Source organism: Lagenorhynchus albirostris, chromosome 14 (genome assembly GCF_949774975.1).
Source record: "Lagenorhynchus albirostris chromosome 14, mLagAlb1.1, whole genome shotgun sequence".
In the NCBI taxonomy this organism is placed as follows: domain Eukaryota; kingdom Metazoa; phylum Chordata; class Mammalia; order Artiodactyla; family Delphinidae; genus Lagenorhynchus; species Lagenorhynchus albirostris.
This window is the reverse complement of record NC_083108.1, coordinates 71,537,102-71,552,675: the sequence shown is the minus strand read 5'-3', so window position 1 is coordinate 71,552,675 and position 15,574 is coordinate 71,537,102. Positions and strand designations below refer to the sequence as shown.

The 15,574-nt window shown below is 48.2% G+C and overlaps 1 protein-coding gene across 4 annotated transcripts; it reads right to left on the bottom strand.

Moving 5' to 3' along the window:
- Positions 1 to 717: 717 nt before the first annotated feature.
- On the bottom strand, positions 718 to 15,574 carry C14H12orf43 (chromosome 14 C12orf43 homolog). Of its 4 annotated transcripts, none has more exons than XM_060121655.1 (7): positions 15,391 to 15,574; positions 13,229 to 13,271; positions 12,953 to 13,051; positions 3,210 to 3,283; positions 3,105 to 3,116; positions 2,576 to 2,666; positions 718 to 2,060 (listed from the first exon to the last, which is right to left on the bottom strand). In XM_060121655.1, the coding sequence occupies exons 1-7, from the start codon at positions 15,515 to 15,517 to the stop codon at positions 1,715 to 1,717; spliced, it is 792 nt and encodes a 263-aa protein (XP_059977638.1). In that variant the 5' UTR covers positions 15,518 to 15,574; the 3' UTR covers positions 718 to 1,714. The 4 variants fall into 4 exon arrangements, with proteins under 4 accessions (XP_059977638.1, XP_059977637.1, XP_059977639.1 ...); XM_060121654.1 differs by having other exon boundaries at positions 718 to 2,063; positions 15,391 to 15,573; XM_060121656.1 differs by lacking the exon at positions 3,105 to 3,116 and having other exon boundaries at positions 718 to 2,063; positions 15,391 to 15,573.

Genomic DNA, 15,574 nt, shown 5'->3' with positions numbered 1-15,574 from the left:
TCACAGGTCAACGTGGCCCCATTCTGTCACCTGTGCCCCAATCAGGCCACTCCACCCAGCCCCCCTTCCTGCTTTTAACCCGCACACCCATTTGGACCCACCTGTTCCCCCTCACATAAGCATCGCCTGAGTGGCTCCTCTGTGCCAGGGCCTGGCGCAAGCAGGCCTCTTCAGCTTCCCTCGTCCTGAGCCATCCCTCTCCCTGGCCGCCATGACCTCCCGTTTTCTTGGACATCTGTCCCCCTGCGCATCACACCTTCTGATGTCAGCCTGACATCTCACCTCTACTGGAAAGCCCCCCACTCCCGCAGGCCTAGGTGTTGTCCCTGCTCCTATGGGAGACTCGTGACTCTGTGCCTGGTGCCAGGTCAAGGTCGGGGGGCAGCAGATCCTTCCCTGCTTTGGGGGAGAAGCTGCTGAGCTCAGAAGGCGGTAAGGCCGGGGCAGCTGGCAGAGCTGAGGGGCCCAGAGGGAGAAGAGAGGCGAGACCAGAGGAGAGGTTGCCGCCTGGAAGCTTGGCGCCCAGCTAGCTGAGGGGAGGCGTTCGCAGCCCCCCATCCCGGGGAGGCTGAGGTCCTGAGGGACAAGGGAGCCATGCCAACCAAGGGCTCATCTCCCTGGGGCTGCTGCAGAGAACCCAGCCCTAGTGGACTGCCTCCATCCTGGACTGAGGAAGGAGCCGGTGGGAACTGGCATCCCCTGCAGCTTGCAGCTGGCTAAGGGCGAGCCTGTACATTTATTTAACTCTTAGTAAAGTAAATAAGGAACATGTTGAAACGTCTTGCTTGTCCACACATCGCCCAGATGGGATTGGGCAGGCTCGGGGGGGCGGAAGGGGACCAGGAGCCCAAGGAGGGATGGGGCCGGCACACATGCTCTCACATCCCACCTCTGTCTTCCTTGCTTTGCCGAATCTCCAAGGCCAGGCAACGAAGCCAGCACTTCACCTTCACCTTGAACTTCTGCTCCTTCTTGCAGGATACATGGGTCCACGAATCCCCCAGGCCACGAGTGCTGTGACACTTCCTGAAGTCTTGACGCTGGGGTAGGGGAAGACTTCTGGGGGTGTAGGCAGGACCCCTCCTGTGTGATGCTTACTTATAGTGGCTCATCAGGATTCAGCACAGACACGAGGGCGGCACCCAAATCCCTCTGTTACATTCTGGGTCCCTCGACAATTTATTTTCAATTATCCAGTTGGCTCAGAGACATGATCATGCATGGTGTATTCACAATGTGAAGAAAGAAAATTCTGGAAAACCAGGTGGAGGCAGGGATCTCTCTCCTTCTTTTCCAGACAATGTTATATCAGGTCTGTGTGGCTTGGAGGGAGATGCACAAAACTCCTCCTGGGGCTTGGCATCTCGGGGACACCCTCCCTCGTTTTCTTCAGGTCATGTCCCACACCAGGCTGAGGCGGCGGAGGCTCTACCACTTGGCCATCAGCCTTCAATGACTGGGAGGCTCCTCCTTCTTCCTGAGACCACAGAATGTTCTGGTACCACGGGTCTGCCCCAGCCCCAGTGGGAGCACAGAAGGGCAGGCTTTGCTCGCCCTACAACCGCTTCTTTGCCCCGGCCCTTGGGCCAGCCCCAGTCATGGGCGACGTCTAGACTTGCTAGCCAAGTCCTTGCACTTGGAGAGGGAGGCGGGGCTTGGACATGCCTTGTCCCCCGTAGCTCCCTGAGCTGGGCCCCGTGCTCACAGGCTGGGCTCAGTTTGCAGGCACGGCTGCTGCGCTCTTTGCTGGCGGGGACGGGGAGGTCTCACTGGCCCTCTTTGCCTTTTTCTTCCTTTTCTTCTTTTTGGTCCCAAACGGTGCCTGGTCTCCGTTGAGCCTGGCAGACTCCCTTCCCTGCTCCCCAGATGCGGCCTTGCTTGCGGTGGTGGCCGCGGGGGCGAGGTTGGTGCTGTCCTCCTTGGCTTTCTTTTTCCACTTCCTTTTCTTCTTCTTTGCCTTTTTCTCCATGTTGCCAGGGCCGTGGATGGCGGACTCCTGGATGATGTCAGAGGCTGACACAGCCGCCTCCCGGCAGCGCTGCAACTCGTCGCCGTCCTCGCTGCTGCAACGGGAGTGCAGGCCGAGTCAGCTGGAGTCGGGACGGGGCCCCGAAGCCACCTCTCGCTGCCTCTGTCCAAGCCACCAGAGAGCGGCCACAGACAGAGGGTGGCAGTTGGAGAACTCAGGCTTGGCAGTGAGGCAGAGCTGGGTTCCAATACTGGCTTCTCTGCTTCACGGCTGTGTGACCTCACATTGTGACTTAACCTCTCTGACCCTCAGTGTCTTCATCTATAAATTGGGGATCTTAACAGAGCCCAGGCCTCACAGGGATGTCCCAGGAGTGCAGTGTCCGGCACAAGACGGGTGCTCGGAAAGCAGTAAACATCCAAAGCCAACGGCCAGTGGAAACTCTTCCCCCTCCCACTGAGGTACTATTTCCCCAGCTACTGACAGGGCTCCTTCTGGGCCTGGACCTCACTGGAGTTGGCCTGGCTATTTCGGGGGCAGGGGGACTGGCCAAGACAGAACACAGGCAACAACGAGGGAACTGGAGGAGTGGGTGTGCCATCTCACCTGGAGCTGGAAGGCAACCGTTTCCGGCGGGGCTGGGGAGCAGCTTCCTTCTCAGGGCCTCCAGGGATGGACGTGAAGAAAAGGCGGAAGCCTGCAACCCACAGGGGCGGAGTCAGCACCGCCAGGGGCACCCCAGGGGCCGAGGCTGCCCCGTGTCTGCCCTCAAGGAGCTCCCAGTCCAGTGGTCATCACTCCTGTCTAACTACAAAACGGTGCCTCGTGGGATGAGAGGCACACTTGCTACCTGCTGCAGCGAGAGGATGGGGTGCTTGAGGGGATGCCGGCTGCCGAATCAAGTCAGCAAGCCCTCAGAGGCTTCAGGGAGTCAGCAGCTGAGCCTCCCGCCTAAGGCAGCTCGCAGAGTGGCTAATGAGTTGGGCAGGGGACAGAGACCCATGTGGGAGAGGCTGCAGAGTGCAGTGGCTAGGCGCTCCTGCTTAGGGTCACCTTGGGCCAGCGTCTGCATTCCTCAGAGATCCAGTCCCCTCACGATTCCCCCCTGTGAACAGGATCACCTTATAATACATGCCTCGGACAGGGGCTGCAGGGATGAAAGAAGATAAAATGCCAAAAACGTATTTCCCAGCTCCAGACTCACGGGAGGCGCTTAATAAAGGAAAGCATAACCGCTCACCGTCATCCTCCAGGACGCCTCTCGGTACCTCAGCCTTTCTTGGCTCCTTCACTACTTCTGAGATAGTAATGGAGCTAAGGGAAGAGATGGTGGATTTAAGATGAGATTCTAGGTAACAATGAAAATTCTTTTTAATTAAAACTTGCCTTTCTCCCTTTAAGTGGAGGGAGTAGGGTAATGTGATACTAAGTGCAAAGGCGGAGAGCACCCCGGCCTGATGGGGACGCAAATGTCCATAGTGCCAGCTCAAACTGCGGTGCCTCACTGGTTTAAACCCTACTTTATTCCAGAAAGTGCTGAAGAAGTTTTGAAGATACTCACAGTACAACAAAATGAGTGCAATTTCAAATAAGGCAAAGAGAAAACAAGAGCAGGAAGGACAGAAAGAGCCAGACGTGTGGCCAGGAAGCCCTACACACTTGCTAGACAGAGGGTACACATTTTGTTCTGAACTTCCTGGCAGCAAGCACGAAAAGGGAAATATGACCAGTCTAGAAAAAAACAGTTCAGAGGTCAGCTCCTAGAGCAGGGCAGACCTGTTTTTTTTGTTGTTGTTTGTTTTTTTTAAATTTTTAAAAACTTGAGCTAATTGTAGATTGACTTACAGTGCCAAGAAATAATACGGGGAGATCCACGGACTCCCCCCCACCCCGTTTCTCCCTCTGGTGACACTGCGTGTAACTAGGGTCCATTATCACAACTGGGAAACTGACTTTGCTACAACCCACCGACCTTTTTCAGACTTCAGACCTGGGTTTTGAATCCTGATTTTGTCACTTACTAACAAGGGACTTCACCTCTCTGAGCCTTTGTTACCCGTCTCTACACTGCGAGTAATAAGAGTCCCCGCCTCCGAGGGCTGTCACAAGAATTAAATGAGACAGTGGATACCAAGCCCTGAGCACAGAGCCTGGCTGCAAGCCAGTGCTCAGTAAACAGCAGCTACAACGATGCTGAAGATGACTACTGTTGTCAAGATAAGCAATGAGCTTCACAGGACCCCCTTTCCCTAGAAGCACAGAGAGAGTGGGAAGAACTGACGAGACCAGGAAGCAGGTCTTGGGGGAATGCTGTCGGGGCAGTCACCTCACACGCACCGCAGAGACTGACGCTCTCAGCAACATCCTCGCAGCGAACACAGCAGTGCACTGGGTGCTTCTCCTAACTGCCTTCTGTAGGTGCCAGAGGCCTCCCCGAAGTCCTGTGTGGGACGCGGTCTGGGGAGAGGGAGCGGAGACGCCGTCTGGCCCAACTGGGCGCCGCCCCTGACCTGGGTAGTATCTAACCCAGTGGTTCAACGTTGGTCCGCAGGGGACACCAGGCAATGACTGGAGACACAGTTGGTTGTCACAGCTGGTGGAGAGACGCTACTAATATCACATGGATAGAGGCCAAGGATGCTGCGAACCATCCTACATGCACGGTATAGCCCTGCACAACCACGGACGATCCAGTCCAAAATGTCCATAGTGCCAAGATGAGAAACCCTGATCTAACACAAGGGACCAAGTGGAGTATCATTTCTTTGGAGAGAAATATGGGAACACTGCAGGGAATATCCTGACCGCGTGTAACCCGCATCCTGTTGGATTTCCACCTAGGGAAGCACCCATCGTGGATCACTGCAATGCCAGGCAGGCCCTGGTCACCCTGAAGCCGAACCATCATGGAGAAAAACCGCTCTCATGGGCTGAGATGCTAACTGACCTTCCTAAACATGTTTAACACATTCCCAGGTTGGGGGACTGGCACTAATGCCATGAGGGTGCAGGCTGCTGAGGCCTGGCCCAACATTCTGTCTGGGAAGAGCAGCTGGTGTGCACTTTGGGAAGACTTATTTGTCCTTTTTCAATGACTACTTCTAATTGAAGGACTATGGCCTGAACACCCTCAATCTCCTTTTCAAAACCTGCTAGGCTGGGGACTTCACTGGTGGCACAGTGGATAAGACGCTGCGTTTCCAATGAAGGGGGCCCGGGTTCGATCCCTGGTCAGGAAACTAGATCCCACATGCATGCTGCAACTAAGAGTTTGCATGTCACAACTAAGGAGACCTGGAGTGGCAACTAAGACCCGTTGCCACCAAATAAATAAATAAATATTAAAAAACAACAACAGAAGGGTTGGAGACTTCCAGGAAGATGGCGGAAGAGTAAGACGCGGAGATCACCTTCCTCTCCACAGATACACCAGAAGTACATCTACGCGTGGAACAACTCCTACAGAGCACCTACTGAACGCTGGCAGAAGACCTCAGACCTCCCAAAAGGCAAGGAACCCCCCACGTACCTGGTTAGGGCAAAAGAAAAAACTAAACAGAGACAAAAGGATAGGGACGGGTCCTGCACCAGCGGGAGAGAGCTGTGAAGGAGGAAAAGTGTCCACACACTAGGAAGCCCCTTCGCGGGTGGAGACTTCGGGAGGCGGAGTGGGGGAGCTTGGGAGCCGCGGAGGAGAACACAGCAACAGGGGTGCGGAGGGCAAAGCGGACAGATTCCAGCGCAGAGGATCGGGCCGACCGGCACTCACCAGCCGAGAGGCTTGTCTGCTCGCCCGCCGGGGCGGGCGGGACTGGGAGCTGAGGCTCCGGCTTTTGTCGGAGCGCTGGAAGAGGACTGAGGTTGGCGGCGTGAACACAGCCTGCAGGGCGTTGGTGCGCCGCGGCTGGCCGGGAGAGAGTCCGGGGAGGGGTCTGGACCTGCCGAAGAGGCAAGAGACTTTTACGTCCCTCTTTGTTTCCTGGTGCACGAGGAGAGGGGATTAAGAGCGCTGCTTGAGAGGGCTCCAGGGACGGGCGCGAGCCGCGGCTAAGATTGCGGAGCCCAGAGACGGACATGGGACGCTGAGGCCGCTGCTGCCGCCGCCAGGAGGTCTGTGTGCGAGCACAGGTCACTAGCCACACGCCCTTCCGGGGAGCCTGTGCAGCCCGCCACTGCCAGGGTCCCGGGATCCAGGGACGGCTCCCCCGGGAGAGCGCACGGCGCCCTCAGGCTGCAGCGTCACGCCGGCCTCTGCCGCTGCAGGCCCGCCCCGCACTCCGTGACCCTCCCTACCCCCCGGCCTGGGTGAGCCAGAGCCTCCGAATCAGCGGCTCCTTTAACCCCGTCCTGTCCGAGCAAAGAACAGACGCCCTCCGGCGACCTACACACACAGGCGGGGCCAAATCCAAAGCTGAGCCCCTGGGAACTGTCAGAACAAAGAAGAGAAAGGGAAATCTCTCCCAGCAGCCTCAGAAGCAGCGGATTAAAGCTCCACAATCAACTTGATATACCCTGCATCTGTGGAATACCTGAATAGACAACGAATCATCCCAAATTAAGGAGCCCTGTGGATGAAAGGCTCTTGGTGCTGCAGCCAGGAGTCAGTGCTGTGCCTCTGAGGTGGGAGAGCCAACTTCAGGACACTGGTCCACAAGAGGCCTCCCAGCTCCACATAATATCAAACAGCAAAAATCTCCGAGAGATCTCCATCTCAATGCCAGCACCCAGCTTCACTCAACGACCAGCAAGCTACAGTGCTAGACATCCTATGCCAAACAACTAGCAAGACAGGAACACAACCCCACCCATTAGCAGAGAGGCTGCCCAAAATCATAGTAAGTCTACAGACACCCCAAAACACACCACCAGACGTGGACCTGCCCACCAGAAAGACAAGATCCAGCCTCATCCACCAGAACACAGGCACTAGTACCCTCCACCAGGAAGCCTACACAACCCACTGAACCAACCTTAGCCACTGGGGACAGACACAAAAAACAACAGGAACTACGAACCTTCAGCCTGCAAAAAAGGAGACCCCAAACACAGTAAGATAAGCAAAATGAAAAGACAGAAAAACACACAGCAGATGAAGGAGCAAGATAAAAACCCACCAGACCTAACAAATGAAGAGGAAATAGGCAGTCTACCTGAAAAAGAATTCAGAATAATGATAGTAAGGTTGATCCGAAATCTTGGAGATAGAATGGACAACAGAATGGACAAATTGCAAGAATCAGTTAACAAGGACCTAGAAGAACTAAAGATGAAACAAGCAACGATGAACAACACAATAAATGAAATTAAAAATACTCTAGATGGGATCAATAGCAGAATAACTGAGGCAGAAGAACGGATAAGTGACCTGGAAGATAAAATAGTGGAAATAACTACTGCAGAGCAGAAAAAAGAAAAAAGAATGAAAAGAACTGAGGACAGTCTCAGAGACCTCTGGGACAACATTAAACGCACCAACATTCGAATTATAGGGGTTCCAGAAGAAGAAGAGAAAAAGAAAGGGACTGAGAAAATATTTGAAGAGATTATAGTTGAAAACTTCCCTAATATGGGAAAAGAAATAGTTAATCAAGTCCAGGAAGCACAGAGAGTCCCATACAGGATAAATCCAAGGAGAAATACGCCAAGACACATATTAATCAAACTGTCAAAAATTAAATACAAAGAAAACATATTAAAAGCAGCAAGGGAAAAACAACAAATAACACACAAGGGAATCCCCATAAGGTTAACAGCTGATCTTTCAGCAGAAACTCTGCAAGGCAGAAGGGAGTGGCAGGACATATTGAAAGTGTTGAAGGAGAAAAACCTGCAACCAAGATTACTTTACCCAGCAAGGATCTCATTCAGATTTGATGGAGAAATTAAAACCTTTACAGACAAGCAAAAGCTGAGAGAGTTCAGCACCACCAAACCAGCTCTACAACAACTGCTAAAAGAACTTCTCTAGGCAAGAAACACAAAAGAAGAAAAGGACCTACAATAATGAACCCAAAACAATTAAGAAAATGGGAATAGGAACACACATATCGATAATTACCTTAAATGTAAATGGACTAAATGCTCCCACCAAAAGACACAGATTGGCTGAATGGATACAAAAACAAGACCCATATATTTGCTGTCTACAAGAGACCCACTTCAGACCTAGAGACACATACAGACTGAAAGTAAGGGGATGGAAAAAGGTATTTCATGCAAATGGAAACCAAAAGAAAGCTGGAGTAGCAATTCTCATATCAGACAAAATAGACTTTAAAACAAAGACTATTAGAAGAGACAAAGAAGGACACTACATAATGATCAAGGGATCGATCCAAGAGGAAGATATAACAATTGTAAATATTTATGCACCCAACTTAGGTGCACCTCAATACATAAGGCAAATACTGACAACCATAAAAGGGGAAATCGACAGTAACACATTCATAGTAGGGGACTTTAACACCCCACTTTCACCAATGGACAGATCATCCAAAATGAAAATAAATAAGGAAACACAAGCTTTAAATGATACATTAAACGAGATGGAGTTAATTGATATTTATAGGACATTCCATCCAAAAACAACAGAATACACATTTTTCTCAAGTGCTCATGGAACATTCTCCAGGATAGATCATATCTTGGGGCACAAATCAAGCCTTGGTAAATTTAAGAAAATTGAAATTGTATCAAGTATCTTTTCTGACCACAACGCCATGAGACTAGATATCAATTACAGGAAAAGATCTGTAAAAAATACAAACACATGGAGGCTAAACAATACACTACTTAATAATGAAGTGACCACTGAAGAAATCAAAGAGGAAATCAAAAAATACCTAGAAACAAACGACAATGGAGACACAACGACCCAAAACCTGTGGGATGCAGCAAAAGCAGTTCTAAGGGGGAAGTTTATAGCAATACAAGCCCACCTTAAGAAGCAGGAAACATCTCGAATAAACAACCTAACCTTGCACCTCAAGCAATTAGAGAAAGAAGAACAAAAAAACCCCAAAGCTAGCAGAAGGAAAGAAATCATAAAAATCAGATCAGAAATAAATGAAAAAGAAGGAAACAATAGCAAAGATCAATAAAACTAAAAGCTGGTTCTTTGAGAAGATAAACAAAATAGATAAACCACTAGCCAGACTCATCAAGAAAAAAAGGGAGAAGACTCAAATCAATAGAATTAGAAATGAAAAAGGAGAGGTAACAACTGACACTGCAGAAATAAAAGAGATCATGAGAGATTACTACAAGCAACTCTATGCCAATAAAATGGACAATCTGGAAGAAATGGACAAATTCTTGGAAATGCACAACCTGCCAAGACTGAATCAGGAAGAAATAGAAAATATGAACAGACCAATCACAAGCACTGAAATTGAAACTGTGATTAAAAATCTTCCAACAAAGAAAAGCCCAGGACCAGATGGCTTCACAGGCGAATTCTATCAAACATTTAGAGAAGAGCTAACACCTATCCTTCTCAAACTCTTCCAAAATACAGCAGAGGGAGGAACACTCCCAAACTCCTTCTACGAGGCCACCATCACCTTGATACCAAAACCAGACAAGGATGTCACAAAGAAAGAAAACTACAGGCCAATATCACTGATGAACATAGATGCAAAAATCCTCAACAAAATACTAGCAAACAGAATCCAACAGCACATTAAAAGGATCATACACCATGATCAAGTGGGGTTTATTCCAGGAATGCAAGGATTCTTCAATATACGCAAATCTATCAATGTGATAAACCATATTAACAAACTGAAGGAGAAAAACCATATGATCATCTCAATAGATGCAGAGAAAGCTTCTGACAAAATTCAACACCCATTTATGATAAAAACCCTCCAGAAAGTAGGCATAGAGGGAACTTTCCTCAACATAATAAAGGCCATATATGACAAGCCCACAGCAAACATCATCCTCAATGGTGAAAAACTGAAAGCATTTCCACTAAGATCAGGAACAAGACAAGGTTGCCCACTCTCACCACTCTTATTCAACATAGTTTTGGAAGTTTTAGCCACAGCAATCAGAGAAGAAAAGGAAATAAAAGGAATCCAAATCGGAAAAGAAGAAGTAAAGCTGTCACTGTTTGCAGATGACATGATCCTATACATAGAGAACCCTAAAGATGCTACCAGAAAACTACTAGAGCTAATCAATGAATTTGGTAAAGTGGCAGGATACAAAATGAATGCACAGAAATCTCTGGCATTCCTATATACTAATGATGAAAAATCTGAAAGTGAAATCAAGAAAACACTCCCATTTACCATTGCAACAAAAAGAATAAAATATCTAGGAATAAACCTACCTAGGGAGACAAAAGATCTGTATGCAGAAAATTATAAGACACTGATGAAAGAAATTAAAGATGATACAAATAGATGGAGAGATATACCATGTTCTTGGATTGGAAGAATCAACATTGTGAAAATGACTCTACTACCCAAAGCAATCTATAGATTCAATGCAATCCCTATCAAACTACCACTGGCATTTTTCACAGAACTAGAACAAAAAATTTCACAATTTGTATGGAAACACAAAAGACCCCGAATAGCCAAAGCAATCTTGAGAACGAAAGAAGGAACTGGAGGAATCAGGCTCCCAGACTTCAGACTATACTACAAAGCTACAGTTATCAAGACGGTATGGTACTGGCACAAAAACAGAAAGATAGATCAATGGAACAGGATAGAAAGCCCAGAGATAAACCCACGCACATATGGTCACCTTATCTTTGACAAAGGAGGCAGAAATGTACAGTGGAGAAAGGACAGCCTATTCAATAAGTGGTGCTGGGAAAACTGGACAGCTACATGTAAAGGTATGAAATTAGATCACTCCCTAACACCATACACAAAAATAAGCTCAAAATGGATTAAAGACCTAAATGTAAGGCCAGAAACTATCAAACTCTTAGAGGAAAACATAGGCAGAACACTCTATGATGTAAATCACAGCAAGGTCCTCTTTGACCCACCTCCTAGAGAAATGGAAATAAAAACAAGAGTAAACAAATGGGACCTAATGAAACTTCAAAGCTTTTGCGCAGCAAAGGAAACCATAAAGAAGACCAAAAGACAACCCTCAGAATGGGAGAAAATATTTGCAAATGAAGCAACTGACAAAGGATTGATCTCCAAAATTTATAAGCAGCTCATGCAGCTTAATAACAAAAAAACAAACAACCCAATCCAAAAATGGGCAGAAGACCTAAATAGACATTTCTCCAAAGAAGATATACAGAGTGCCAACAAACACATGAAAGAATGCTCAACATCACTAATCATGAGAGAAATGCAAATCAAAACTACAATGAGATATCATCTCACACCAGTCAGAATGGCCATCATCAAAAAATCTAGAAACAATAGATGCTGGAGAGGGTGTGGAGAAAAGGGAACCCTCTTACACTGTTGGTGGGAATGTAAATTGATACAGCCACTGTGGAGAACAGTATGGAGGTTCCTTAAAAAGCTACAAATAGAACTACCATATGACCCAGCAATCCCACTACTGGGCATATACCCTGAGAAAACCATAATTCAAAAAGAGTCATGTACCAAAATGTTCATTGCAGTTCTATTACAATAGCCCAGAGATGGAAACAACCTAAGTGTCCATCATCGGATGAATGGATAAAGAAGATGTGGCACATATATACAATGGAATATTACTCAGCCATAAAAAGAGACGAAATTGAGCTATTTGTAATGAGGTGGATAGACCTAGAGTCTGTCATACAGAGTGAAGTAAGTCAGAAAGAGAGAGACAAATACCGTATGCTAACACATATATATGGAATTTAAAAAAAAAATGTCATGAAAAACCTAGGGGTGAAACAGGAATAAAGACACAGACTTACTAGAGAATGGACTTGAGGTTATGGGGAGGGGGAAGGGTAAACGGTGACAAAGCGATAAAGAGGCATGGACATATATACACTACCAAACATAAGGTAAATAGCTAGTGGGAAGCAGCCGCATAGCACAGGGAGATCAGCTCGGTGCTTTGTGACCGCCTGGAGGGGTGGGATAGGGAGGGTGGGAGGGAGGGAGACGCAAGCGGGAAGAGATATGGGAATATATGTATGTATATAACTGATTCATTTTGTTGTGAAGCTGAAGCTAACATACCATTGTAAAGCAATTATACTCCAATAAAGATGTTAAAAAAAAAAAAAAAAAAAAAAACAACAACAACAACAAAAACCCTGCTAGGGCTCTGTCAAGTGGGGATGGATGTAGACCATCCGGATGTAGACCGGAACATGTCCCATGACACATGTCCCATGACACGCCATCAGTCATCCATGGAACAGAGGCATTATGGCCAAATGAATTCACAAGATGCTGGGCTAAACAAAGTTACACAGGTCTCTTTACTGCAGGACTTCTCAGGGCCTTGAACACACTATTAGGAATCTAAATCTCCCAGGCACGGGGGTATGCAGAGTGCAGCGTTTCTCCACCTCTTTGCTGTTGGACCCCTTTTGTCAAGAGCCACACTCTGGACTCGCATTTCTAGGCACCTATTTTGGGAATGCTGCCCTGGATCTTTACAGACTGTATTCTCACAGTGCCTGGCATACAGAAAGCACCCAAGAAATAGGAATTCAGTCGGTCCCTTGCCCTCTTGCAGAGGGAATGAGCTTGGGTTCCCCTCTTCCTCTCGTGGTAGCAGGACTGCACAGTGGTTAAGAGCAGGGCCTTTGGAGTCAAAGCCACTCTGCTCCTTCCTCCCTGCGACTTCAAGCAAATGCTTCCTCTCACAGAGGGGAGCCCGTTGCCACATCTAGAGAAGAAGGACAACGACAGGACCTTCGTGGTAGAGTGATTATGAAGCGATGAGGTGACAGATGCCAAATGGTTGCCGCGATGCCGACTTACACACTCTGAGCTTCCAGGCCATGGGAGCCCTTACTCTTCGTATTAATGAATAAGGGCAGGTTACCTGTCCAGCAGGGCTCCCAGCATCTTAGCTACGTGCGCTCGGAATTCAGGGGTGGTCTGCAGCTCGTTGCCGTCTTGTTCGTGCTCATCCACCTTGTGCCTACAACACACACGAAAAGGACCTCACTTCCTGCCAGCTCAGAAGCTGCCCCTATGAGGGTGGGGAAGACGTGTCTGGTTCGCACTGACATCCCAGGGTCTAATAGCCTCTGGCACACAGCAGGGGAGGAATATCAATGAATGAATGCGTGAAATGTGAACCCAAAGTGCACAGTACCTGAGGCTCGGTTGGGTGGTTGGCAACTGAGTATTTGCAGCACCTGTGAAAATAACGAACACCAAAGCATTTATAGAAGAAACGACTATAGCATCAGTTGTGTGCCGAGCACTATTTTATGGGATTTACATGTATAACTCATTGAATATTTCCAATGACCCCATGGGGTGGGGGTTACCATTATCCCCATTTTGCAGAAGAGGAAACTGAGGCAAGGAGATGTAAAATAGCTTAGCCAGGGTCAAACAGCTAATAAGCGACAGAGTTGGGATGAGGACCCAGGCCATCTGGCTCCAGAGGCCCCCCCTTAACCACCATGCTGGACAAGCAAGTGTAATTTGATTCCAGCATTTATTGAGTGCCTACTATGTGCTTGGCTGTGTGCTAAGTGCTGTGGAAGAGAGAGAAGAAGGGGGCTCAGTTATGTTGATCACTGGACTGGGAGTCTTGCTGGGGTCTCAGCCTCCACATTCATTAGAGGTGCCTTTCCGGCAAGTTCATTTATTTAAGAACTATTTTCCTGACCCCTGTGTAGGCCCTGGGGATACCGTGGTGAAGGGATACCAGCCCTCGTGAAGTTCACATCATGTAACCTCTCGCTCAATAAATATTTGTGGATCAAGTACAGGCCAGAGTTGACTCTAGGTGCTGGGGATGCAGGGATGAAAGGAAAAAAGACAGGATAAATAAAGAGGCAATTGTAGAAGAAAGGAAAGCATTATATACGAAGGGAATCACACAAATCATGATGATGGTGGAGAGAAGGCATGTAACCCAGCTTTCCCGAAGAGATGGTGTCTCAGCTGTATTATTAAAGGATGAGTGGGAGTCAGACAGGAGGGGGAAAGCAGTCCATGGAAAGAGACCGATCACATAATTGCTGCTATTTATTGGGCCTTTAATGTGCGCCAAGCACTGCACATACATCATCTCAGTTCCTTCTTAACCTTACGGGGTAGGTACTACCATTACCCCCACTTTACAGATGAGGAAATTTAAGTACAGTGAGATTTAAGTACCTTGCCCAAATTTCTTACTGCTAGTAAGTGATGGGGATGGAAAGGCATTTCTGCCTATAGAAAGTGAAGAGAAAACTGCAGAGTTGTGGTGCCCACAGTATGGTCTGGAGCCTACCTACGGGAAGTGTGCAGTATGGCAGGAAGGCAAAAAGGGACAGGCAGGCAGGGAATGGATTACCAAAGGGCTTGTAAGTCCTTTTCAACAAAAGCAGGGGCTCTTTGCCATGGCCTGCTCTGGCAGTCTGGTAAAGCCTGGATCCCTTCTCAGAATGTTTTAGATGCAAAAAATGTCACACATAGGATTACAAAGAAAACCAATGATACTGAAATTCAGTTATCATTAATAGTAAAAAGCCAAATTTGGGATAGTATCAATATATGTGCTTCTTCGTTAATGTATTAAATAAGATCTACTGATGGGTCTAAAAATTACTGTAATTTTAAAAGCAGGGATGAGTGGAAATAATTTTTTTCAACATTTTATTATGAATAAAATATTTCTGATGTATCTGCAAAGACTGTAATGGGATTTGAAAATCTGCGACTTTTGTTAAGACAAAGTAACAGGTATTGCCAAAACTACTGTGGCTTGTTGTTCACATGCATGATGGAAAGAGATGCTAAATTTCAAACAGAGATTAATGAAAGTAAAGATGAAATATTTTTCCCATTCAGATTCACGGACCCTCTGGATTTTGTCCGGGATTAGGTACCCTTAAGGGGTTTGGGATTTATTTCCAAGGCACTAGGGAGTCACGGTCAGAGAGACGTGTAGGACACAGCTCGCTGGCAGCCCCAGGGAGTGAGAAAGTGTTGGAGGCGGGGAAAGGCTGGACGCGAAAACCCAGTAAGGGTCGCAGGCACCTCGGAGAGGTGGTGGGCTGCCCAGAGTGCGACAGTTAGGATGGACCCAGGGAAGCAAAGTCAAGAGACATTCAGGTGACTTGGTTTCTCTGACGGGGATAATGGAACAACCCTCCCTGCTGAACTTGTCCGCGCTTTGACTCTGAACCCCACCCAGGCCCTGGAGCCTCCTCGCGGAAAGAAGTCTAATTCCAGGGACTCCCTCTTCACCATCCATCCTCAGGCCGCAGGGGAAGATCCTGCGCCCTTCGGCCAGACTCCCCGAACATAGTCCCCTACCGGCTCTTGGCTTCTCCGGGCCCCTCGGGCGCTGCTCCAAGCCCCAGGCCGGCATGGCCGCCTCGCGGCACCGGTCCAGCTCCTCCTCATCGCTGCTGCTGCTGCTGCTGCTCTCCAGATCGCTCATGGCGCCCCTGGACGCCGCCACCTTGAAACACCGCAAAGGATTGTGGGGAGTGCCTCC

Coding starts and splice junctions, on each gene's coding strand:
- C14H12orf43 (XM_060121654.1), bottom strand. CDS start 15,517: ATGAGCGATCTGGAGAGCAGCAGCAGCAGCAGCAGCGATGAGGAGGAG. Junction 13,052..13,228: donor ACCACCCAACCGAGCCTCAG/GTACTGTGCACT, acceptor TGTGTGTTGTAG/GCACAAGGTGGATGAGCACG. Junction 2,064..2,575: donor CGGTTGCCTTCCAGCTCCAG/GTGAGATGGCAC, acceptor CTCCCGTTGCAG/CAGCGAGGACGGCGACGAGT.